Source organism: Strix uralensis, chromosome 2 (genome assembly GCF_047716275.1).
Source record: "Strix uralensis isolate ZFMK-TIS-50842 chromosome 2, bStrUra1, whole genome shotgun sequence".
NCBI lineage: Eukaryota > Metazoa > Chordata > Aves > Strigiformes > Strigidae > Strix > Strix uralensis.
Genome location: NC_133973.1, coordinates 52549064 through 52575272, shown reverse-complemented (window position 1 = coordinate 52575272; position 26209 = coordinate 52549064). Strand labels below are relative to the sequence as shown.

Genomic DNA, 26209 nt, shown 5'->3' with positions numbered 1-26209 from the left:
CTTTAAAATTAGTTGGCTCTCTAAGCTTCACTGAGAGTTTTGACTAGATCCTCATTGAGTAAAATGAGAACTTAATCTAACTCTCATGAAGACACTTACACCTAACACCCAGATAAGAGCATTCACAAGTAACTGTTGAGGACTTCAGTTTCAAATAGGTTTTATAGTACTATTCCAATTTTTTTTCATTAACTTGAAGATAGCATTAACTGAATAAGGCCTACAGCTAGGATTTTCCCAGCAAAGTGGTATTTTTTTATAGAAAGGAAGCATCTACTCATAAAAATATCTTCAACAGTCTTCTCTCTCTACTTAGAGCAGACAATGCTCTTGAGAACACATAGTAAGGAACAAACATTGTAGAGTATAAAATGACTAATAACTACCATACTATTGTTTTTTTTTAAAAAAAAAAAAACACAACAATCAAAACCCACCAAAACAGCACACTACTGTGAATACAAATATTTACGCAAAAGGGAACAGCACTGCCCTTCATACCATGTTCATATGGTGAAAAAGTTCCAGCATCTATGTTTATGTAAGGATCAATTTTGATAGCAGTGACACGTAGTCCACATGATTTCAGTATGGTGCCAATGCTGCTTGCGATGATCCCTTTGCCAATGCCTGAGATGACACCACCAGTTACCAGGATGTACTTCATCGGAAAATCAGCACAAGCACACAGATCTTGAGCTGGAAATCTAAAAGGACAAAGACATACAGCTGATGAATGCAAATTCGTGTAAGGGAAGAACACAGCCTCAGTAGGCAAAGAATCTAAGTTGAAATAACCTTCAGAAACAGACAATAAAAACAATCATTTTGGAATCTGGGAGTAGGATTCATCTCTCGCAGCTTATACACCAATACGTAAACTAAGCACCTAAATCCACTTCGCAGTCAGTGGAAAAAGAGGTACCATTTTGATACACTGCCCTGTGGAGATGCCAAGGAGGCACAGTTCACCCAACATATTCCTCTCCTGTGATAGGAAAAGCCAGCTAACTTTTAGAACCACAAGTTAGGCAAAACGAATCTCACCCTGAATTATTTCGAAATTAAAGTAGTTGTTAATTTCACACGTGTTTTGAGAAGTTAGCTCAAAGATTGTTCATTGCTATATTAGCCAGAACACTCATTCTCTACCCAGTAGCTTTGCCTTCAAAAATAGTGACTGCAGCTTCAAATATCTATTAAAATCAGAATGTTATACCATCCACTCCATATTTCAGCAGCCTTCACTTCTTCAACTCACAGTATATCACGTATTTCACCAAAAGTCTGACAATATCCTACAGATCAACAGAACATGAGACCAGGAAAGAAAAACTGAACCAGAACGTCCATATTTACACTACAGTATGTTACTGCTCAAGAACCCATTCTCCTTCTCCAAGTAATTAGTGTGAGAGAAAAATCAGAAAAAGAATCATTTAGCATCTCTGGACTATGATGCAGATTAAGAGTTGATGCTGTTCTAGAAAACAGTATCATATCTGCTTTAAGTTTCAGATTTAGAGAAACCCCTGATGTTATGACACTCATTAGCATCGTTCATTCAGAACAGCAACCCTGTGTAGAGTAGGTCTGAGACCTAAAGCATGGCCAACTTGACAGAGCCTCTGCTTCCCTGTCTAGACCGCGAAATAAATGGTTCTTCACAAGAGGGAACTATGAGTACTCACAAACACTATACACTGAAGATAGGAACATGATAGCTAATGCGTATTATAGTGCTGAAGCCTTGATCAGATACAACTTCATATTTCACAGTGCTCTACAAGAGTACTAGTGTAACCAACAACAGCTATTCAGATACAGAAATTTCCTCTCTTGAAAATTTGGTTCTTTATAAGAAGCCTGTATAACTAAAACTGAAGAAAAAAAAAGGCTCTGCTATGAACTATCATACTAGGTAAATCATATGATGGGGGGGAAATAATCCAGTAGATGCTAATATGTCTGTGCCACCTTGCACTGTATATGAGGGGTAAGGGATGCAGAACTACTAAAAAAAAAGTTGAGACCACCACCCCCTAAAAATTCTGACAATTTCCATGCTAATTAAAAATTCTTCATCACCCTTCTTGTTGTTATAATCTGCTGTTCGCATCGACTGCTGTTGATCTCCTCACTAACCTCCCACTTCATCTGGCTTTCACACAAGCATAGATTTTGTCACCATTTCTCCACCCCATCTGAAACAGGATAATGTGTGTTATCTCATCCAGAATCGTGTTATATTACATTCAGGCAGCTGTGGAGGCTAATCACTGGGATAATTTTTGAACAATGATTTGAACAATGACAGCATGGCTCACCACAGAGCAAAAATTCTAGGGTCAGGAAAATCTTTCCTTACTTAAGTACCTAATTCATCCAAACTAACTCACAACAGCACATGATCTAATGGCACCCAGTACAAATCAAAGCAGTACGGTTCTTCACTGGTGTAAGCAGTGACTAGCGTGTGAACGTTCCCTTACTGTACTGAAGTAACAAAAATAAGGCCTGGATCTTCAGGAGACAAGAGTTCAAGAATGTAACAATGCTTGCTGCCAATGCTCTTACATTTTTTGGTAATAGAAATTTATAAACCATTATTTCCTTGTCACTATGGACAAAACGAAGTCATCAAAAGTATCTCACTCAGGAGAAATAGATCATGAAGAATTAACTTTTTCCTGCCATTTAATTTTAATATGCATTTTTTTTAATAGCATAGATTAAGATTTGGAGCCTACCTCCTCTAAGACTCTTCTTTCATAAATCAGCTAATATAGTCGTCAACATTAACATTTCCTAATCATCTAAGCCATTTTCAAAGCTATTTTCAGAAAAAGGAGGAAAGGGGAGGAGAAATTACTTCAACAACAGGTGTGAATCTTGAGTATGTGCCACTTCAAAACTCTTAAGCCCTATCACCTTGCTTAATGTTCGCTGTGATTTTACAAGAACGGCAGTTTCGCAGCAGCTTAAGGAAACACACTGTTTACTCGCAATAGAAACAACTTCCAGGTGGTCTGGGGACTCACATTTAAAAGGAAATACAGTTAGGGGAGGAAAATCGAAAAGAGACTAATGGAAGCAAACCTCTTGCCGGGAACTGGAAAACAGCACAAGCGGAGAACACAGATTACTCCCTCTAGTCTTACCAGCAGGAGCTTCCTGCCTTCAGAGGGGATTTCGGGGCGCTCCACCTCAAACGTGCTGCGCTACAGTCGGAAGCCAGCTGCGGCCGAGCCCCGGAGAGGGACCCCCCGGCCCGGCCCGGCCCCAGAAGCCGGGCGGGCCGTTAACTCAGGGCGGCGGCGGGCAGCTCCGGTCCGCTGTGGGGCAAGCAGGGCCGCCCCAGGACAGCCGCTAAGCGGCGGCCGGGCCGGGCGGCACCACGGCGGAGCGGGGAAGCAGCGCGGCGGGCGGGGGGAGGGTGTTTGCCCCTGCCCTCTCCCGAGCGGCCGCAAGCCGCCGGCCTCTGACTTACCGCCCCGCGCCGCCTGTTCCGCTGTGAAGGCGGGCACTCCAACCGGCAGCCCGAGAGAGAAGTGCGCCCGCCGCCCGGTAACCGCCGCGGGGTCACCGCCCTGAAGCCAACCCTCGGAGGAGGAGAAGGAGGAGGCGGCGGCGGCACCTCCCCGAGGCAGGCGAAGCCCTCACCGCCGCCCCGCCCGGCCCGGCCCCGCAGGTACAGCTCCTACAAGCGCGGCCCGCTGCTGCCCCGCCGGGGCGGAACAGGCCCGCGCCTACACTGAGGCTCGCGCAGCGCCGGGGCTCGTCCTCCGCGCGCCCTCCCACAACGGGCAGCGGGGCGCGCGCGGTCCCGCGGGACAGGTGCCCCGGGGCGGCCTCGCGCGCCTCCCGCCCCTCCGCCCGCGGCGCTCGCCCCGCCCCGCCGCCCCGCCCACTCCCCCTCCCTGCGCGGCGGCGCGAGGCGGGCTGGGGGCGGTAGAGCACCGCCCTTCCTCGCGACAGGCGGAAGTAGCGTACGCGGAAGGCGTGCGCAGGCTGGGCTTCCGCACTCGGGGCTGCGCGCCCCTTGGCGTCGGGAGTGCCCGTTAACGGCCGAGCGCGGCCGCCACCACCGCTCCTGCGCCATGTTGCGCGGCCTAGGCAGCTGGTTGGGGCTGGAGCGGGCAGGCGAGGAGAAGCTGCTGTCGGCTGAGGAGAGGAGCAGCTCCGCGGAGGAGGAGGAGGAGGTGGTAGCGGTAGCTGCGGGCGGAGATCCAGTCGTGCGGAGCTCGGAGCAGGTGGAGCCGCAGGTGGACTCGGAGGCGCTGCTCAGCCAGGCCAAGGGACTCGGCAGTGAGTGTCCCGCCCTCGCACGCCGGTACTGCTGGGGGAGCGGGGCGGAGGCGGCCTGGCGCTGCCAGCCCCGGGGCACACCCGCACTCCACCAGGAACCTCCCCGGGTTGTCCCCGCGGCTCCCCGCGGTCCAAGTGTCGCCGCTCCGCTCCCCCGCGGTGCCCTGGGCTGCAGCGGAGAGGTGTGGAGCTCCTCCCCCTCCCACAGGCATCGCTGCTGGGGGCCTTCATGCCCGAAAAAGGCTTGAGTAAGAGAATAGTTTCAGTTGTTGAAGAGGCGTGTTGTGCCCAGGCATCTTCACGCGGGGAGTGCTGCTATGACTCTGTTTTGAAAAAGAGAAAGTGTAGTCTTAGCAGCAAAGCTCCCTTAGTGCGGTGAGGTAGCACAGGGTAGCAACTGGAGGAGGGCAAGTAGACCAGATTAATGCATATTTAGAGGCTAGAGGAGAAGTTACTAGCGTTTATCGTTGGCACTTAAACCAAAGCTTTAGTTGAGCTAAACAATTACAGACAGGTTTTAAGATGAGTTAAGCATGTTTATTCTCAGTTCAACAAATGTTAAAGAAAAATCGCTTTTCATCTAGATAGCAACAACTCTAACACAGCTTGCACAGTGATGCAAATTGGGGAACACAAGTCTATGAGATGACCTGAAGACTCTTTAGAAAAAGAAAAAAAACCCTGAAGCCTATCTCTTCATATGTAGTTGGTAATTTATGTTAGTTTAGCTAGTACGGAAAAGTTTTAAGAGTCATTTTCTACACTTCTCTACCTTGTGTTTTCATATATCTTTGTTTTGCATCTCTTCTAAACCATGTCTCTTAACTGCAGTCTATGGCATGCGTCACTACCATGCGTTTCCCAGGATGGAGTTTTTAATAGTTTGTCCAGTCTCTTCCACAGTTCTGAAACAATCCTGTGCAATTGATAAAGCTCAAGTTTAGAAGTGACGTAATTCTCTAATTTCATCTTCGTTTTTCTGCATCTCAGAGATTCATTTTAAATAGCAGTTACTGGCAATGAGAAATATTTGATTGAGTTGCTAACAATTCTGTGCACTGTTAAAGGATGTTGCCTCACTGGAAATCAAAAAACATTTAAAAAAAAAAGTGGATGTTTAAAATATGAACCAAGTAAATGGCTGCAAATGTTGCAGTTATCTTTTTAAGAATTGTTACTAAAGGAACGGTGTTTCTTTATCTGTTCTGTTGTCACTGTGAGAGAAGTGATGTGTACATATAGAATAATGTACTTCATGAATAGGTGTGGGGTTTCTGTGATTTTTTTCATAGGAAAGTAAAGGATTTGATGATTTTGTTGAGCTCTTCTGTAATGACAAGGCTGTAATTTGCTAGAGGTAAGAATTCTGCTTTACGATAGTAGATTCTTAGATAAGATTAATCCAAATACAGCTCCATACTCGTTGCTAAAGTGTTTTTTTTACTGGTGCTCTGAAATGCTGGATCAATATCATCTGAAAGGTTAGTCTGAGATGGCTCTTTACTGTCCTTTGCCTTGGGCTATCTGAGCAGCAGCAGTTTATCTGTGTATTTTGGTCAAATACTTGTCTGGTTGTTGTAAATAGATCCTAATCTGGTAGTCACTCTGATTGTTCAGAAAGGAAGAAAAAGACTGAATTTCAGGGGGAGAATAAGTATTGACTGTTACAGATATAAAGGTCCATCCTATAATTTGCTCTGGAAGTGAGAATTTGGTTTAGTGATCCGTGGATTCCTTGTGTGTGACACGAGAGAAGATTGTGCTGGAAAGCCTTTGGATTTGCATTATTCTTATGAGGATTTGGACATCACTGTTTTAACACATGGTAACTCTAGAAACATCTGCATGACTAATAACCAGGATAGCTGTGTGGAAACACTCCCCTGGCACATAAAGAATTTTACTGGTAAACCTGAAGCCTTGCATACATTGTTTTTTGCTCATTATCACATCATTACAAAGGTTAGGAGAGTTTGTCAATGTGAACTAATAATAGAAATATTGCTAGATACATATTATTAATACAGGCATAGATTGGTAAGAGGGAGGGATAGTTTCTTCATTTGATTGTGGAAGCATTATTTTCTACCACTACTTCTATTTTTCTAAGGCTAAGTACCACCTCTTACTGAGGTTTTGTAAGTACCATAATTCCTGAATATTTGCTCTTAATGGAAATAAAAAGCATTTTGCTCCTCAGACTGGTTCCAGGATTGGCCAACACTTTGCCCAAAACATCGCTGGACAGCAAATGTTTCAGCCTTTTGCACCTAAAACAGTTGCGTATTAGAAAGTTTCCAGGGATACATAAAACAACCAATAAAAGCTGTTGTGGAGGAAACAATCCAGTAGGCTGCTGCTTCCTCTACTGTCATAAGGGGGATAGTCTATGTGTCTATATCTGTAAGTGTAAAAGATAGGCATTTTTTATACAAGCATGTGATGGGTCGTAAAGCCTGGTAACAGATATGAAAGATGCTAGCAAGTACCTGAAGGAAGTTTGGTTGCCACCATTCTGTGGCTTATAAATGAAAGTTACATATAAGAAACTGGCTTGCTTTAAGGGCTGGCTAGACCCCTGCATATTTCAGTATTGATTTGGTGATATCATAAAGAGAATATTTTATATGCCAGAAACAACAGTCAGCTCTCCAAAAGGTGACATGAATGTAACTCATTTTACCAGTGGCTAACAACTGTGTATTAAAACAACTCACATGTTTTTTTGCATGGTAAGGTTATTTCTTACATTTCTAACCCATAAGGAAACTGGAATTTTTGTAAGGTCTTGAGAAGGAAGGTGTGTTTTTGTTTGAAACAGAAGTGCTGGGGATTTTTTTGAAAGTCCCCTGTATAAAAGTCAAAGTTGATTTTTTGGAATAACTAAAATATTCTTACCATCCCACATGCTTTGCATTCTTACTAAGGCCTCAAATATATCTTTGATAGTTGCTATGCAGTTTAGATTCACCATTACTACTTCTAACCCTAGAATTAGAATAGAATGGACTATTTCAGTTGGAAGGGACCTACAATGATCATCTAGTCCAGCTGCCTAACCACTTTAGGACTGACCAAAAGTTAAAGCATGTTAAGGGCATTGTCCAAATGCCTCTTAAACTCTGACAGGCATGGGGCATTGACCACCTCTCTAGGAAGCCTGTTCCAGGGTTTCACCACCCTGGTAAAGAAGTGCTTCCTGATGTCCAGTCTAAACCTCCCCTGGTGCAGCTTTGAACTGTTCCCATGCATCCTGTCACTGGATCCCAGGGAGAAGAGCTCAGTGCCTCACTCTCTGCTTCCTCTCCTCAGGAAGCTGTAGACAGCATGAGGTCACCCCTCAGCTTCCTTTTCTCCAAAGCAGACAAGCCCAAGGTCCTCAGCCACACCTCACAGGACATTCCTTCCAGCCCTTTCACCAGCTTTGTTGCCCTCCTCTAGGCACATTCAAGGACCTTCATATCCTTCTTAAATTGTGGTGCCCAGAACTGCACAGGACTCAGGGTGAGGCTGCACCGACACTGAATACAGCGGGACAGTCAACTCTTTGCTCTGGCTGGTTATGCTGTGTTTGATGCATCCCAGGGTGCAGTTTGCCCTCCTGGCTGCCAGGGCACACTGCTGGCTCATGTTGAGCCTGCTGGTGCCCAGAACCCCCAGATCCCTTTCTGCAGGGCTGCTCTCCAGCTGCTCCTCTCCCTGTTTATACTTGTGCCTCACATTACTCTGTCCCAGGTGCAGAATCCAGCATTTATTCTTGTTAAATTTCATGCCATTGATGATTGCCCAATGCTCCAATCTACCTAGATCTCTCTGCAATTATTATACTATGTTTGCTATGGCACTTACTGGCCTTTTATCATTGTATATACTGTAACTGTGATACTACAGTCATAACACAACTATTCGAATGTAATAAAGTTCTTGTGACGTCATTATCTGAGAAATAAACAATACCAATGTTGTCTTAAGATCCTTTGTCAATAAACTGATATTTAATATTTCCAAAGGTTTGTGATACACATCTTGCTGCTTGCAAGTTTGTTCTCTTCAACGAAAAACAAACAATACAAGGCAACTGCCTATGCTTCATAGTCCTTTCCCGGCCACCTTTCTTCACTTCAGCACTGCTAATATAAAAATGCTAGTTAGTCTTTGGAAATATTTGTTAGTGCTGTTCTGACACTAAACATACTCAGAAGAATAAGCGAACAGGACCACAGTGCTTGTCATGGATCTAAAGAAGAGGAAGACAGTGCAAAATAGAAAAGGGCAACCATCAAGAGCAAGTTTCTGTCTTAAGACTTTTGAAGGAATTTCAGTTGTTCCTTGTCTGAAATGTTTCATGCATTTGTTGCTTTACTTCATAAGACTTTATTGTGCATGTTGATTTTCTTTAAAAAAAATCTAATTCTGTTTTAATACTGTTGCTAAAGTTACCTTACTGCTTAATGTCTCCAGAATACTTAAATGAAATTAGGAAAAACAGATTACTTCAGAAAATTCATTGGAAAGCAGTATTTCAAGGACCATTAGGAATGCTTGATTTAGTAAACAAGGTTCATGTATAAAAGTTTGATTTACAGAAAGTTGTGATCAAACATATGATTTGATCCTCATCACTAAAGAATATGATCTAGAAAAGGATAAATATGATTTTAGGAGTTCTTTGTAGGGCAGAAGCTAGTGTAAATTATTTTGAAAGAAGCTTTCAAGTAGATATCCAAATATCTAAAGAGAAAGAAAAATAAACCTAGTAGGAAAACTGGATGTAAAAAGATCTTTTTTCAGGTCTTTCTCTTCTCATCTGTGAAAGGTTACCTCTTCAATTTTGCCACCGCTGCTACAAAAAAGATATCTGAATCCGTTGCTGAAACAGCACAGACAATAAAGAAGTCTGTAGAAGAAGGAAAAATCGACAGTATCATTGATAAGGTATTTTATTTCTAGATACCTGAGCTGAAAGGTCTGTTGTTGTAACATGGCAAATCTGGCATGTGATAACATTTCTTTAAAATGGCTTTAGGATTACGTATTTCAGGAACAGATGTCTCCTGTCATGATAAATTATGGGACTGAAATGTTTATTCAGGGTAGACATGCCAAAAAATGGTCACTGATTTACTCAGTACTGCACCTGTGTTCTGTTCCTTCAGGACGTAGATACACTAGAGAAAGACCAGAAGAAAATATGAGAAATGCTGATGTAGGAGGAAAGGCAGGAAGGATTAGTAGAGACAGGCAGTTGGATGTCTGGGAGATGTGTGGGTTGGGTTTTTCCCCTTGGTTTATTTAAGCGGAAAGAAGAATGCTATAGCTTGCATCTTAAATGCATCTCTAAAGCAAGATTCAGAATTGGGTCAGCTTTGTGGATATTGTATACTAAGACCCTAGAGCTATACAGTTATGGTTTCATAAGACCCAGTGAGTTAACGAAACAGCTTACTACTGTCTGTTCTTTCCTCGACCCTGCCACTTATCTCTTGTCCTCCCTGTTCCTGGCTGCCAGCTTCAGTTCCTTAACTTATGTCAGCAGGTGCTCTTCCAGTGCTTAAAGTCACAAAAAAAGCAGCAATAAGTACCATGTAGTGTTCTGTGTTTGTTAGGAAGCATAACTTGAAAGGGGAAGGGCAAGGGAACTGGCCAAAAACAACCCAGCTGTAGTGGGACTGTGCATCCAAGAGTGTCAGACATGGGATACACAGCCAGACCCCTCTGCTTTGGTCTCTCAGACACCCCTTCAGGGGAACTAAAGCATTGCCTTTTTTTTTTTTTTTAAATACAATGAAATTCAATTTCTTGATATAATTAGTGCTCATTTTGTCTTCGAAATTAATCATCAAATGACACTTCTGAATTTGTTAATATCAAATTTTGCTTCCAGATTTTGTTGACCTTCTTGTGACAACTGTATAGTTATATACAGTTATAGCAGTTATATTTCCCACCACAATATATTAGTCTAATGTAGTTTTGATTCACATCAAAACAGAAAAATCAAATAAGCTTATTTGGTAATTTAATACACAGATAATAGTGCTCTTAAGAAACTGTAGCAAAGTACCTACAGCACATTTTATATCTAAAATACCATTTTCTTTTTTCCATGAGTGCCTTAGAGTAGTATGAATTCCCTGTTTTGACTAATAAGCTTACATATGGGAGAAACAGGATTATATGTATATCATCATAAAGCTTTTTATTATACCATACAAATTATTTTATTCCATAAATACCAAAAATATATACAACTTAAAAACAGGAGGAACCACAATGATCTATTTATATGACAGGCACTACAGTAGTTCTCTCACTGATGGTTAACCTTAAACTGAAATGCTGGGTTGTTGAAGGGAAAAAAATGTATAGGAATTTATCAGGATTTAGGTTGAAGACTTGCATGCTTTTTGGTAACTTGTTAAACCATAGACCTCACTACATAAAATTGTATTTTGATAATGGTTTCAGTATTCATTTCTAGCTTAATGGTTTTTTGCCTCTGCTTTCAACTACAGAACAACATTTGCATTGTTACTTCTAGATTATGGCATGCCGACTTCTGAGACCATTCTCCATGTTTTAATTCTAAATTCAATATAGGGTATTTCTGAACATAATTTTTTGATGCAAATTTGTCAACAACATAAATAGAGAAATTATTTTATTTCAGCTAAGCAGGCATTCTGAAAATTATACTTACTAATTTTATAAGTCCAATTTATTGCAATGGATATATTTCTTAGGCAACTCTTGAAACTTATTGTAAGGCCAAGGGTATCTTTAAGTGTTTAGTGCTTTAAAATCTGTTTAAATAAGTCTAAACAGGCTATGTTGTCCGTATTTGATACGGTAAGGCAGTAAGTGTATATGCATAGTATGCTGATGTTCAAACTATCAGCTAGGATTTTCCTTTTTTTTCGAAAGTGTACTCAATAGTTTAAACTTTTAAAGGCAAAAACCAAATGTTTTGATAAAGGGGAATGTATGTTTTACGTGAAACACCTTTAATTAACTTACAAAAAGGGCCACCAGGGATATAAGAATATGATCCTATAGTGTATTTGAAAGCACTTTCTGAGTGAATATGAAAAAAGAGGAGTTTTATTGTGGTTCCCTAATTTTTATTTTAGACCATTATTGGAGATTTTCAGAAGGAACAGAAAAAATTTGTTCAAGAGCAGCAAACAAAAAAATCAGGTAATGTGTGCTTTTTTTGATAATGCATGACATTGCATAAGCTAAAACTTGCTGGAAGCTGGATAATTGAGCTATATCTAAACCTAAGCTATCAAAACTCCATTTAATGAACCACGTTATGGCAGAATTTAACATATATTGTGGAATAGGAAGATGACTAACTTAAGTAAAGTTAGTGTTACATTATCTAGTTGGTTTAGATTTGCTTTTTTAACCAAATTCAGCTTTATGAAATCAACTCAGAGATCGCTGTGTTGGCAAAGCTGTTCTCTTATTGTTGTTTTGAATCTTAAGCCTCTGTATTTATTGAAACGTTTATTGAAAAAATCAGCATGACGATTACTTTTGAGCTTTAGCAATCATGTCAAGTTTTCATAATGAAATGAAAAATATGGGTTAGAGTTTGCACTATAGTATTTAATTAGTTTTGCTGTAGGAGTTGCTCTGCTTACATTAAAGACATAATTGCTCTTTTGCTTTCCCATAAATCATTTGCTTTATAATTATCTGTGATCTAAATCCTTTGAGTTATTCACCCATGTACCATTGACATCAGTGGATCTATTTGAGACTTTAAAAGAAGCACAAATTTTTTTTGGTGGCATTTCATCATAGTCTTTTATCTCTTTTAATGTGTTACCTGAATGCAGTAATTTCTGACAGTTTGAATAATTAGTGGCTCTATTGTTAATCTTGAAAATGAGCTGGTTTTAAATGGATTGTGATAAAATTTTTCATGCTGTCTGTTGTTAGTATGTTAGTCAAGTTTCTTACTGCAAGACGGCTTATGTAACCACGTTATCTGTATTTCTGTCTTTCTGTTTCTGTTAGTAAACTTTGGCATCTGTTAATATATTTCTAAAAGTTTCATGAAAATAGGTAGCTAGACTGGTGAAAGAAGGAGTAATAGATGGCCTAACTGAAAGAAGCATTAACATCAGACGTGAATCCATGTGGGTGAAAGATCTTGCTGATGTGAGGTGCATAGGCAAATAAGCATTGTTAGTTTAAGCGCACAAGAATTATTTGTTAACTGTTACAGATGCATCATAATGTCTCTGTAGGCTGAATTTGCATTGAGAGGAAAGAGATTAATAGATTTCTATACCCCTACAGTAGTTTATTTTCCTCTGTGTACAGCCTACAGAACTGATTTGGAAGCATCTCTGTAAATATAGAAATCAACTGAACTTGACTATGCTTATTCAGTGTATAACATGTTGTAATTTATAACATTTTTCTCCATCGTTAAAGAATCGGTGTCTTCTGGGTGTTAGAAAATTAATACAATAGTAAATTATTTTGAAAACTTAATTTAGACAAAAGTTTACATGTTTAAAGTGGATCTAAAAATTTCTATTTGCAGGCAGTTTAACCAGTTACACAGCACTACTTCACTAACTAAACTAAGAGACAAGTTCTGACTGCAAAGAAATCCCCACAGTTCTAGTTTTACAGTAACAGAAGTCAGCAACTATTTAATTTTTTTTTTACCTCTGATAAGCAAAGATGCATTCCTAGAGTTTCTCTCTTATGCCATGAGCTTAGTTTAGGAAAAAGGAACAATGAATTGGCTTACTGATGTCAGTCTGCTGATTTTTGTGACATTATATATTACTTTATGTAAGGTGGTTTGGTTTTGTTTTTTGTTGGTTTTTTTTTTTAAGTAATACACATTCCATTATTTTCCTCCTTTTAATAACAGAAGCAGCAGTACCTCCCTGGGTAGACAGCAATGAAGAAGAGACAATTCAACAACAAATACTGGCCTTGTCAGCAGTAAGTATTTCGTTTCCTGTAAGATTTGAAATTTTTCTGTTGGAGAGCTTAAAACTTTTTTTTTTTTCAAAGTAAGTTTGGCTGGCATTATTAAATTATGTATTTTCAATATACTTCTTTTAACGTGTCTGGCACTGCACTGATCAGGTGCAGGAGTAAATAGTTCTTTCAGTATCAACTTGAGGCAAAGTAGATCCCCAATATAATTTTTTGTTTTTATAAATGCTTTACAGCTTTGTTGTATGATAGAATTATGTGGAGGTGGGATTGCTTTGCTGGTCTTGTGTGTGAAATATGATACCCTTTTTCTAATATCAGTTAATGACCATAAGTGTGTTCTTCGAAGGATAAACGAAATTTTCTGCGGGATCCTCCAGCAGGTGTGCAGTTTAATTTTGACTTTGATCAAATGTACCCTGTTGCAATGGTGATGTTACAAGAAGATGAACTTCTCAATAGGATGAGGTTCGATCTCGTTCCCAAACAGTAAGTAATTTCTACTGGTAACTATGTATTGTTGTACTTTTAATGTGTCTGTAAATATTCATAAATTAATCCTTTTTCTTTTCACTTCCTTCAACTCTTTCTTTATGTACTTCCTCTGTATGTATTTTGTATCTGCTAATTTCAAATGCATGGAATATTGTATGTGCATTGCAGTTTAGCAGTTGGAGGAAAGAAGTAGATTTGTTAGACATTCAGAAGTAATAAGGACCTGTTGACTTAAGTCTGGGAAAGACCTTAAGTTTTTCCATGTCTGGTGTGCTGAATTAATTGAAAATCATTTTCCCGAACAAAGGTAAATGCAGCAACAAAAATGTTCAGATCTGTTGGTGTAACTTACACACCAAAAAGGTTATCGGATAGTCAGAGGCCCCTTGGAGAAATGGTAAAAGAATGCATCACAAAACAGTAGCAATACAAGCAAGAAAAACTGGTTTTGAATACGCAATGGCAAAAGCTGTGTGGCGACTGCCTTCCTTCTAGTGGATGTAACTAAAAGGCCCATAAGGTCTTTGTCCCAGCAGATGACCTGTTCTAGTATGGCTTCTTGATCCCATCTTTATTCCAGTGCTGTTCTCCTTCCTTGTCCAGTTCCAGACTCTTCTCCTAAAGCTTGTTTCACAGGTCAACATTCTTGTTAAGTAGGAGTTCCCAACATTAGTCTTCTTGTCTAAGGATGGAAACAGGACATAAAACATCTGTCTTTGTGAGCTTTTCTGTCTTAAATCTCCTCCTTTTATAAACCTTCCCAGCTCCTCATATTATCCACCCCCTTTCCTATTTTTTTTTTTGCTGTTGTCAGCCCTAAAACTCTGCCCACATTCTAGGTATTCATCAGATCTGTCTCTGGCACTCTGTATTCAGCCTCTGGTCATGCTATCCTTGCCTATTCTACCACATTGCTTAATAGGGTTTTTTTCCCTGTTCTTAGTAGTCACTGTTTGTCAGAATGGGCAGGAAGGTAACTTCACTCTCTTCTTTGTTTCTTGACCTATACACCTTCCTCCCCATGTGTCTTGCCATTTCTGCCTTTTGTTCCCTCTGGGCTAAAGTTGGGTCTTTTCTTGCTTGCTGGAGGATTATCAGAGGGAAATGTTACCTAAGAAATGGGATAGTCTCCCACTTACCAGAGCAGGTCGTTTCCAGGATGGCAGCTTCTAATTACTGAAGGTGCTGCAGATATGCTGAAAGATGTGCAGATAGTGAAGTAGTTCTGTTGCAGTCTAGGAATGGCTTCTGCCTACAGATCAGAGATGTTCCAGTTCCACCCAAGGTCTAAGGAAGGCGTAGATGAATATAGTTGACAATGATAGAATGTTGGTTTTAGAGAAGAAGTGAAGAGAGCAGGATTATTTGGCTTGTTGCGTTTGTTTACATAATTTGTCAAGAGATGGAACAGCATAATATTTTTCCAACTTATGTATTGCTGATACTGTTAATCTTTTTCTAAAGACATAGCGTTATTATTATATGTTCAAGTCCATTGTAACTATCTTTTGTAAGAGATCAAGAACTTCTACAATGACAGAGTTCTTAAACTGTGTTAATACCACTAATTTTTTTTTAAGTTTTTACTTAAACGGCAGCTACGTTTACTCCTTCCCTCTGCATATTTAATTTTATTTCATTGCTAGATGGTAAAAGGAACCATATTTCCAAATGTAGTAATCAAAATCTGTTTGTTCTCTCTAGCGTAAAGGAGGAGGTGTTCTGGAGAAATTATTTCTACAGGGTATCCCTAATTAAACAGTCTGCACAACTCACTGCGCTTGCAGCTCAACAGCAAGCAGTAGGAAAAGAAGAGAACAAAGGCAGAGAAGAAGATAGTCAACTGAAAGGTACGGAAAAGATTTGTTTTAGCATAGCTCCTTAAGTTAGCGTCATGCATACTCACTGTGTACATTGGGTGACATTGACTTTTTATCCTGGATTTCCTATTGAATCAGGGCCTCTCTCACCATAGTTGGTGTGTTTGTCCAGATGGGGGAAGAGGAGGCTCCTACTGCTTTTAAACCATTTTCCTATTTCAGCCAAGTGGAAATATCAAGAGATGGAAATTTTGTACTTGGCTTACAACAGCTCAAGACCACTAGTGGTCTCTCATGTGCTTTTTTGACTTGCCAGAAAGAAGTAGGAGGTTCACCTGATAAGCCAACAGGTACTAGCCAATCCAGCCAGCTGGCATATGGTTTGCTCTTGGCCAAACAGAAGGTAGTGAGTGTTACAGGGATAGAATTACGTGGCGGTGGAGACAGACACATGCAGGACATGGAAAGGCCCACAATGTACTATAGAAACGGAGGAAGATGGGGACCAGGAGGCAACCTGGGGTTCAATCTTGAGATGAAAAATCCACTTACTGACCCTCTTATGAACCACTGGGCATCTTTATCTGCATGCAAACAAATTCTGCAAGCAGGAATATATGCAGCTTAAAGAATATAAAGAATATAAAGCAGTTAATGGCAAAGACACAAAAGATAACTAGTAGCTCATTAAATCTTAGTTTAAGCTAGGTACACTCACCCCCCCTAGTAATATGCCTGAATAATCTCAACAGGCTGGGTAGGCACTAGGCAGAAGGAGAAAGCCTTCACTGCACCTGGGAACAGATTCTCATATCCCCAACATCAATAAATTGTCATAATCCATGAAATCCATTAATGTTTATGTCCTGTTGACACTGCTGGCCTGACTGACAATCAACTGATCACTGCCAAGTTGACTTCTTCCCCCCCTTTTGAATATAGTATCTTTCCATAGTGGTATTTTTCTCTGGAGTTACTGCACTACTAATGATCCCATCTTTCTAATCCTACCTCAGTTTCTAATTTCACCTTATCTTTTTACAGACTTTCTCACAGCTCTTTTGCACAACTTGGTAATTTTCAGCACAGTCTGAGCTAAGGTTGCTCAGCTGGACCTTGGCTTCTTGGACATAGGCAGCTGAACCTTGTGGTGAAGGGGAGATTACAAGGGGAATTACAGAGCTGAGCTTGTATGTTGCATAGAAGATACCTTTTCAAAAGGACTGTAGTACTTTCCTGAGGCTTTTTTTTGTGTGTGTATGTGTGTGTCTTTGCTGTCGGCTTGTCTTATGCTGTTTCTTATAGGTTCTGTTCAGAGTGTATGTGTGGTAGCATAGGCAAGGTCCACATCTAGAATGAACAAAGTAGTTTTCTCTGAGTTAAAATCCAAGCAATGGTGATGGGACGGGTCACTCCAGAATCTACTGCAGACCAAGAGGCACCAATTCTGACTTCCTTTATCTAGGACAGTTGTCTGCTGTCCCAATGGGCTATATACAACCAAACCTTGCAGCATGTCCCCATGTTGAACAGCAATACTGTCAACCACAGAAACACTGCTCATGCTGTTTCAGGCTTTGTAAGCTTAAAAAAAAATCATGGCCTCACTTGAGCATATTACATGGAGCACAGAGGAGATCTAGGCCTAACCTATGCAAAGTGACCACAGGCTGCGTGCGCTCCAGAGGATGCTAACCTTTGAGGAGAGTAACTATTGCCAGCACACACCAGTGGGCTGTAGGGAGCAGGGTTCCCTCCCTGTGAAGATTGACAGACAGCATAGAAATAGCCCAAATTGATTTATATGTTTACTATAATGATGTAACTCTTTTGCTCAGTAGAGTTCAGAAAACTGCTTTAAGCAAAGGAGTACAGAATTTGTGTTTGGTTTGGGTTTTTCTGTACCTTTAATTTAAAATATGTGCAGGTTAAAAAATGAAGTTGGGATTTACATGACAGTAAATCTTCCTGCTGTTTTCATAGTTTTGTAAGCATGTTCTCTTGTAGAAACAGAAGAGCAATAGAGGAAATGTGATTATATGGAGAAACAACTGATGAGTATTGTGGAAGATGAGAATTTTTTTTTCCTTGTGTAAAAGAGCTACTCTTAAATATCCTACACTTAACTCTTTCATCATAACAGAAAGTCTTTACCTTTCAATGCAGACTGTATTTAGGCTCATCACTTACTTACCTGTTTGCGTCATGTTACTTCTACACTCCCACCATATTCAGCTCCCCATTTCTGTAATTTTCTATGACCAGGTTTGGTTTACTGTTATCCTGTGCAGGTGCCATCAACTCAGGAAATCACTGAGATTCTCATAATTTCATAAACTTCTGCACCTTACTATCTTTTAAATTTATCTATCTGATTTTCTTTCTTTCTTGTATTTGTTTATTGTGACTTTTTTTTTTTAAATCCTTTTTTGGATTTCTGTTCCTCTGGATTTTTTTATTACATCAACTGATAGGATTATATTACAGACTACTAAGAGTAGTGACTGTCTTCTCTGGTTTCTGTAGTGCCTCACAACAGATCTTTGAATATTGGATGCTTTCATTTGCTACTGCATTTAATCCTTTGTATAGAGGAAGAGGTTGCATTTGGAAAGATTAGAAACACAAATTCTGCCAAAAGAGATTTTCTTCACTGTTGTTTATACGCATATTCTCTGTGAAGTCTGTCAGTATGATTCCCCTTTGCACTGAGCTTTTTATCTGATTTCTGTTTCTGCATATGATTGCTTCAGTAAACCAATTCCAAAAGAAAAGAAAGCTGCTACTGTTGTGGCTGATGGACTAGTCAAATAGAAGTTACTCTATCGTTAATTACAGTGCTGAAGGTTTTCTTTATGCAGGCTGACTATGTAGTTAAATGGGTAGTCTTACTCTGTAAGTTTCTAGGGCAGCATTACCTCCTTTTTTAACAGTACAGTACTCACATTTGCCAGACTATGGCTGTTTTACTTGAAGTGATGCAATTCTACAGGAGAGATGGCAACTGACCCTATTGAACAGCAAAACTATTATCTTTGAGTCATCCAAACCCTTGGAAATTGCCAGTCAAAGAGAAAGTTGCTGGGTAATACCCAAAGAGTCAGTCTAGTAAAATTACCATTGTGACTGAAAACAAAACATATCTTCCTTTTTTTTTTTAAAAAAAAAAAAGAGGCAAGAAACCCACTGTCTTCTGGCCTGTTGCAGATCTCGTAGGATATGCAGATAGATTTACTGTCCTAATGACTCTATATTCTGTAATGGTAAAGATACATTTACCAGACTGTAGTAAACACATTTTGTTTGATTCAGAAATTGCATAGATTTGGGAAGCTCTGAATCATCTGTGTTATTTTTTTATTTAAATAACCTTCTTGGAGTTTGGATTCCCTCATTGGAGGCTAAAACTGAAAGTAATTGCCTGTTGGTAACACTTCATAATGTTCAGAGTTTTTTCTTAAAGTTGACTGATGTCTATAAAATAGAAATAATTGCCTTCCATTTTTATCTCTGTCTCCTCTTGCTGTTTTCACAAAGTTAAATTAAGTGGTTGATATGAAAGGAAAAACAGAAGGGACAAATGGAAGATATCCCATGTTCTAGTGTGGAGACTATATAAGATCTATAACAAAATGCCAAGTTCTAGTCCTTCTCCAGGTATTAGTAACTATTTACTTGGGAATTAAGTTACCTCAGGGGCAGAGAGCACATCAGCAGTGGTGGAGATGATGCGAGGCCAGTAGATCCAGAACAGTGCTAATGGTTATGTTAGTCACATCAGACTGGTGCATGTCCCAGTGCAGAGCTGCTGTGCTGCCTCTGCGTGAAAGCAGCAGATGGAGCGTGAGGCAGCTCTCATGTGGTGCTATGGGCATTCAGTGCTGAACAGCGAAGAGTTCATGCCATGTTCTACAGCCTTCCTGATGAGGGAGTGCTGGAGCCTCTTTGGCTGCGGTATTGGGTGCAGTAACAGATCCTCTGAAGACATGGAAGGGGAAGGAAGGGAGAGAGAGGATGGGACAGAGCAGTGGGCATTGATTAGATGAGCTGTATAAACAGTGACAGCTACCAATTAGGGATTTATTTGAATTAGAACTGATCTTAATTTTAAAAATTAAACCTGAAAAAATTCCCCCTTCAGAAATTGCAGAGTAAGCAGGAAGGGTCCACCTGGGCACACTGCAGTAAGCAGAGCCACATGCTCAGAGTTGTTTTGCATGTTTAAACAAATAGAACTGCTAAGCAAGCACTCCATCACTACCACAACGCTGTATGTTAATTGTTCTTGCAGCCACCTGGCTAGTTATTGTGACTTGTCTACCCAGCCAGCGTACAAAGAAGAAAGCTGGGTGTTCCTCTATCTGCCAAGAAAAAGATCTGTCCTTGCTTATAAACAGTCATCTTCATAGCACCATGCTACTAAATACAGAATGCACAGTGAGTTTTCCTAGGAAACTGGGAACAGCTTCTAGGGTTTATGTTTTTCAGTGACTTCCTTTGCCTGTGTGAAAGAAGGTAAGGCTGCAGAGCACTCGTCTCATGTGCGTTTAGGGGTGTGCGTACGGATGAAGTCTGGTATACCTAAGAGCTAACTAGTGCCCATGTCAGTAGTAGTACCCAGCCAGGGGAGTTTGGGAAGTTCTGTGACAGGCAGTAACTGGATTTCATGACCAAGTGTACACCTTTGTAACTTTAAAGATCTTGTGACATGTGATGCAATCTGTGTTTTATAGAAGACATTCTTTCAGATTCCCAGCGGTTCCTATTTATGTAGTTCTTTGGATCATTTTGAGGGGCAGAGGGGTTCTTGTGATTTAACTCTGGAGTAATAATGAGGAGGAAATGGTTTGCAAAATTTGCCTTAAGAATAGAAAGTTGCTTCTCTTCCATTTTGTTGTTGCAAATGCTTCACCTATGGCTGAATTCACCCTTTAACCAACATGATTCCTTAAAACTTAAAATACAATATTTCCTTGTACATTTAATAGCTATGCAGATTAAATGAGATCTTTATATATTTAAATGTAATCTACTATTTTTTTTCTCTCTCGCTAGAAACAGTACGGCCGAAAACACCACCTGTTACAATAAAGCCTCAAATAAAATCTCAAGAGGTAAAAAAGCTGTTATATCTTTTTTGGTATTTAGTATGTGAAATTGTTACTTAATAGATAATTATGCATCCTTTTGAGTAAGTTGTGCTATGAAACCATAATAATATAATATCTGATAGTCCTAACCTGCTGCTGTTCTGCTGTGATATTAATTTTTAGTGCATACACTTTAAACTCATTTCAGTAGAAGAAACAGTAGTTTATGTGAAGAATACTTTCATTAGTATTCTGCACATTATAATAAGACATGTTTCTGCTCTGAAAAGTGACATTTCCAAAATACTTGGAGCAGAATGTTTGCATTGTATTTAGACATGAGGAGTACCTTCATAAAAATTATGTGTGCCGTGTTCTGTCCAACTCTGCAGCAGTTGTCAGACTTACATATAGGAAATCTAAATCATGCATTGCATTGCAATAGCAACATTATTTTATTGAAACGGCAAGAAGAATTTTGCTTGATACTGCAAAAACCTTTAACTTAGACACGTAATGACCCTTGTACATTTCTTGATTGTAAAATCAGTGCTAGAGAACTCTTGGCAGAAGCAGAGCTGTGCATTCACTTGCCAATAATATGCAGTGGACTAAATTAAGCTAGAAAGATTTCCAAAGAACAGTCCTCTCAATCTTATTTGTGTGTAGAAAACTGTTACTGAATTGTGGTCAAAATTTATTATTAGTCTTAGGTACTGTTCTAAACTACTTATGAGTTTATTATTCTTTCTGAAGATTACAAAATCAGAATTGAAGTTGTTAAGAGAACACAAAAAGGAGCCTAGGATGAAAAGCAAGTCATTTTTAGTACAACTGTCTAATGGTTTTGTCTGTACAAAAATATTCTTAAAGAAAAATAGTTGTCAAGAGTAACACATTTGGTTTGGTTTTTTGCTAACTGTTTAAAAGGCAGTCAGTCACATGAGTGGAAGTATGTATTGGTGACATTTTTTTCCCCTTTTTGAATAAGTTTATACAAAACTGTCTTACTGCAGGATGAGGAAGAGATTTCCACAAGTCCAGGTGTATCAGAATTTGTGAGTGATGCTTTTGATGCCTGTAATCTGAATCAAGAAGACCTAAGAAAAGAAATGGAACAACTGGTGCTAGACAAAAAGAAAGAAGAGACTTCAGCAGCAGAAGGTAAAGCTATTATTACCTTCTGGGTCTTAAATACAGCAATTCTAAGATAGGTTGATTTTTTTAACAATTGTAATTCAATTTTGAAGAGTAGATTTGTGACCATTTTTCAAACTGTATGAAACGTCCTGCTATGAAATATAGTAGAAATAATGATAATTTTGACCACAGTCAAACCACATCTTACACAGAATGCTGCCTGTGAGGAGTTTAAATCTAAAGAACCTAGGTGGCTCTTTTATGAAAGCAACAGAGTATTTTTTTCTGTCTACCTCTTCCTTTCCCTGCCTTCTGTCTCATAGGTCCTTATGTGTATGAATTTTTCTTTCTTTAATTGACATCCTTGTATATAAAGTACAGTATTTGGAAGTCAGGCTATGTTTTCTTCTTGTGATGCCAGCTAAAAAGGCAGTATTTCCACCAGGCTATGAGCTTGCAGGTGCCTCTGCTGTGAAAGGTTTACATGCATTTAGAACAGTTAAAATTTAACAAGTAGTTTTGAGAATGATGAGAAGAAATAAAGTGGGTCTTATATTTAAAATTCAGAAGAACTAGTATCAGTGTAAAAAGCATAAAAACAATCTGTGATGATGTGACTCTGGCTATGCACAATGAAAAATTTACTATGAAGACACCTGCATATGTAGATGCTTATCACAATACAATTTTCAGAATTCATCTTACAACGTGTTTTGGATGTTGCTGAATCCTTGTGTTCTGAAATTGTTCTTTTTCCCAATACATAACCAAGCTTGAGGAGTTCTAATAAGTAGTATCAGTTCCTTGCATCTAACTTTGATGGAAATGTTTCAATAAGTCATTAATGTGTAATTTGTTCAGAGAAATCTCAGCTGGCCTTAGTGACTTGGACTATGGAATTACGTACCTTCATATCTAGGCTGAAGTACTAACCAGCATGTAACACATCAGACACCCATCTCCTCCCCCATACTCTTGCATATGATAGGTAGAACTAATTAAAACAGATTAACAACACAGGAATGCCTTCTGACTCACTTTTTGTTATGAAGTATGAAATAATGATTAGCTCTAACTTTGATTAAATGAGCTTGCCTAGCTACAAGTGTCAGTGAGGAGAATACCTGCTGCTTTTTTTAAATTATCCACAGTATTTGATCTTACTTTTTTGTTTGGCTGGTTTTTTTCATAACAGTATATCCAACAAACTTAGGAACTTTGTTCATTTTTTTTTCTGGAGATTTAAAAGTACAAAGGGAGATTCAGTTGGTAGTAGACTGAAAGACTGTAAGAAATGAACTTGCAAACAGACACTAAGCTGCATATTTGCTTTTGATATCTTTTATTATAGTATGCACATAGGAGTAGAGACTTGTATATTAATTCATTCCTATCTGTGGTCAATATGATGATGAAATCTCTGATCTTGAAGTTTCTTTAGTTTTTAAGAATAGTCCATAAAGTTTGAGGGATATAGGAGAGATTCAGTGCAAATCCATCTAGTTTTACTTAAACAAGCAACATTCTGTATTATCAAGTTAATTCTTACACATCATTTATCTCTTGTAGAAGAAACAGCTGATTGGGAAAAGGAATTACAACAGGAGCTTCAAGAGTATGAGGTGGTGACAGAATCAGAAAAGCGTGATGAAAACTGGGATAAAGAAATAGAAGAAATGTTGCAAGAAGAAAATTAAGCATTTTCACAAAATCGCCATAACCCTAAGCTTTTTCTGAGGACTGACATGGATTTCTGCTTTCATATTTTGCTTACGAAAGATCTTCAAAATACATAAAAGAATCTAAGATCCTTATAATTCCATATGGGGATGCAATCATTCTGTTCTTTGTATGAGCAGTTTCTGAACTTCTACATTCTTCAAAAGAAAAACAGAGGGGACAGACACTGCAGGTTATATGTCATAATTAAAAGTGATAACTATTACATGAAGCAACAGTTTGAGGCATTTTTATATGGTCAAGAAGCTCTGCAAAGAGATTTCTAAATTGAAGAATCTTGATTTTTTTTTTTTTTTTTTTTTGTCTACAGCCTTCTGTTTGGGATGTAAAATTGGATGTTGTAAGTAACTTAGTCCTTGAAAATAACTCTTTCATCACATTTGCACTCTGGTCCCTGTATAATCTGTAAATGTGTACTATTTTTAAGGTACTTGTAGCTAGTAGCTTTCATGTGTATTTAACTTCCTTAATGTATGTAGCCAAAGAATTTATGGAAAACACTATCAAATAACTACTGATAGCTTGTTAAAAAAATACTAGTTCGGACTCCAAAAAGAAGTACCGATTAATTATTCATCAGGTATGATTAATTGGCACACATTTAAGCATTTAAATAAGAACAGAGTTATTAACTGCTTGAATTAAACTATTGTTTTTGTTAAGTCATCATATTAAGATACTGCCTTTCCCCAGAGAGAAATGGTTTATTGCATTCTTTCTTCAGAAGACTGTTATGTTTCCATTTAGTTTTGCTGTCTGAGTGAGAGCAAATTAAATGTTTCTCTTTAAGTGCTGAAACATTTATGTAAAAACTTTGTTTGGATTGAACATCTTTATTAAATCCTGTAGATATGTATAAAATTGGCTCATTTATTCGGAGGGAGGGCAGAGTGAGAGGCAAACATACTTCAGACTTATACAGATTTCAAAAATATACTTTGTCACAGTGCTTAAGACATGGAATTTAAATAAAGAATAGTTTTCTTTAAAAGATTTCTTGATTCTTCTTAGGTATCTGGATGTTTCCTGTTGTTTTATCATTAAGTCAGTATCTTTATGTATGTAAATTTAATATTCTATTTGTCATCTGTTTCATAAACTTCTGTGACAAAACATTCAGGAAATTCCAAATATGAAGGAAAATGGGTAAAATGAAGTAGGAAGGAGCCATTAAGCACAACTGAATTATAGGCATGTTACATACAGTAAGCTCTGTCTTAGTGACATAATTCTGCAGACAACTTTTGTAAAGAGACTGAAAAGATTATTGCTGTAATTACTCAGTCAATATTCATCCCGTGGGAATTGAAAAGAGCTAAGTAGTTTTAACTGCTGTTACTGTAAGAAAGGACTATTTTAAATTGTCTTTAGTAGCTACTTGGACAGAAAGCCCTGTACTTCTCATTATGGAAAATGAATTGCTTTAAACCTGCATACATTTGGCTTCTCAATTTAGTTTCTTTATTACCATACACTTTGTCAACTACAAATCATCTTAAGCACGATTTGTATTTTTACAGTGTTTTTCACTTTTAGTTAACATATGCAAGGTAAGTTGTGGTAAATAAGAAGTGCTATAGGGGCTTTTTATATCTGGGATTAATTAAAGGCCACAAACGTTAAATCTGTTATGTTCATAAAAATCAGACTATTCAAAGCCTAATGTTTACTCTTGACAAATGCTCATAGATTTAAGCTGGAGACATTAGGATCTGTCTACTGTACAGTTTGACACAACACCTTCTAAAAAGACAGGTAGTTCTATTCTGATAGTGGCAAATCTTCTGTGGATGACTAAAAGCTCAAAATCACGGCTCCAAACATCTGCTTTCTTGAAAACCAGCCTGATCATTCCTAGTGTTTCCAGATCTATGACTGGCTTATTTGCATAGCACTTGTACATCGAGACTCATCTTTCTTTTCATGTAAGCATAGCCTATATAATGGTTATAGATACTGAACCCCATATCTCATAAAAGATGCATCCTACATATAAAACCTTAGTTTGCCAAGTCTCATGAAAAGCAAGTATGGTTAAAAAAAAAAAAAAAAAACAACTATTTAAATTTGCATTTTAAAAGGCAATAATGTAGTAAGAATGACCCTGACTTGAGCTCTGATATTTGAAGTCTCTTATCAAAAATCACGTTAATATTTTCAAATCTGTATATCTGGTTTTATCCTGGAAAGCTGAAATAAGTTTTGTATAATCCTGCAGTTTTCAGGACCAGCCCGTGCCTTTCATTTAGGTTAGTGCTACCAGTGCCTAGTAGTTTTTACTGTGCGTGGTAAGAAGGAAAGCATCTACATTCCACTTGTCACCAGAGGTGAACATAGGTAGACGTCTTCACATTCATAGTGAATTTTGTAGGCCTTTGTAGCCCAAATGTGTCATAATAATATATTCCATAATCAAGTATGCTGGTGTTTTCTTAACAACATCATTGCAAGTGCTGGGATGGTACAGATGCTAAAATCCAGCAAAACAACAACAGTATGAAATCAATGACAAAACCAAAAGAAACCAAGAATAGATGTAAGTAATAACCAACCTTTGGAGACAGTGTAACAGAAAATGCAGTTGTTCAAAACATAAAGGAAAAGCAAACAAAGAAAAAGATTGTCAACAAGTTTTCTTAGAAG

The 26209-nt window shown here is 38.7% G+C and overlaps 2 protein-coding genes across 5 annotated transcripts in view; one reads left to right on the top strand and one right to left on the bottom strand.

The window, feature by feature from the left end:
- CTPS2 (CTP synthase 2) overlaps positions 1–3871 on the bottom strand; it is a 75794-nt gene extending 71923 nt beyond the window's left edge. Inside the window, exons 1-2 of one of the 3 annotated variants that reach the window (XM_074858718.1) lie at positions 3491–3871; positions 502–707 (exon numbers count right to left, since the gene is read on the bottom strand). In XM_074858718.1, the coding sequence (XP_074714819.1) occupies positions 502–667 (166 nt within the window). In that variant the 5' untranslated portion in view covers positions 668–707; positions 3491–3871. Of the gene's footprint in view, positions 1–501; positions 708–3099; positions 3468–3490 lie in introns of those variants that run through there. The other 2 variants (XM_074858719.1, XM_074858720.1) reach the window with 2 other exon arrangements.
- A 98-nt stretch (positions 3872–3969) lies between these two features.
- SYAP1 (synapse associated protein 1) lies at positions 3970–25000 on the top strand. Of its 2 annotated transcripts, XM_074858722.1 has the most exons (9): positions 3972–4308; positions 9125–9243; positions 11439–11505; positions 13211–13284; positions 13631–13770; positions 15481–15626; positions 20652–20710; positions 21703–21850; positions 23396–25000. In XM_074858722.1, the coding sequence occupies exons 1-9, from the start codon at positions 4101–4103 to the stop codon at positions 23521–23523; spliced, it is 1089 nt and encodes a 362-aa protein (XP_074714823.1). In that variant the 5' UTR covers positions 3972–4100; the 3' UTR covers positions 23524–25000. The 2 variants fall into 2 exon arrangements, with proteins under 2 accessions (XP_074714824.1, XP_074714823.1); XM_074858723.1 differs by lacking the exons at positions 9125–9243; positions 11439–11505 and having other exon boundaries at positions 3970–4308.
- Positions 25001–26209: the final 1209 nt, after the last annotated feature.

Bases quoted from the DNA above. Each gene is read 5' to 3' on its own strand.
- SYAP1 (XM_074858722.1), top strand. From the start codon at position 4,101: ATGTTGCGCGGCCTAGGCAGCTGGTTGGGGCTGGAGCGGGCAGGCGAG. The intron at 9,244-11,438 runs GTATTTTATTTC...TTTTTATTTTAG, and splicing joins TCGACAGTATCATTGATAAG to ACCATTATTGGAGATTTTCA. The intron at 20,711-21,702 runs GTAAAAAAGCTG...GTCTTACTGCAG, and splicing joins CTCAAATAAAATCTCAAGAG to GATGAGGAAGAGATTTCCAC.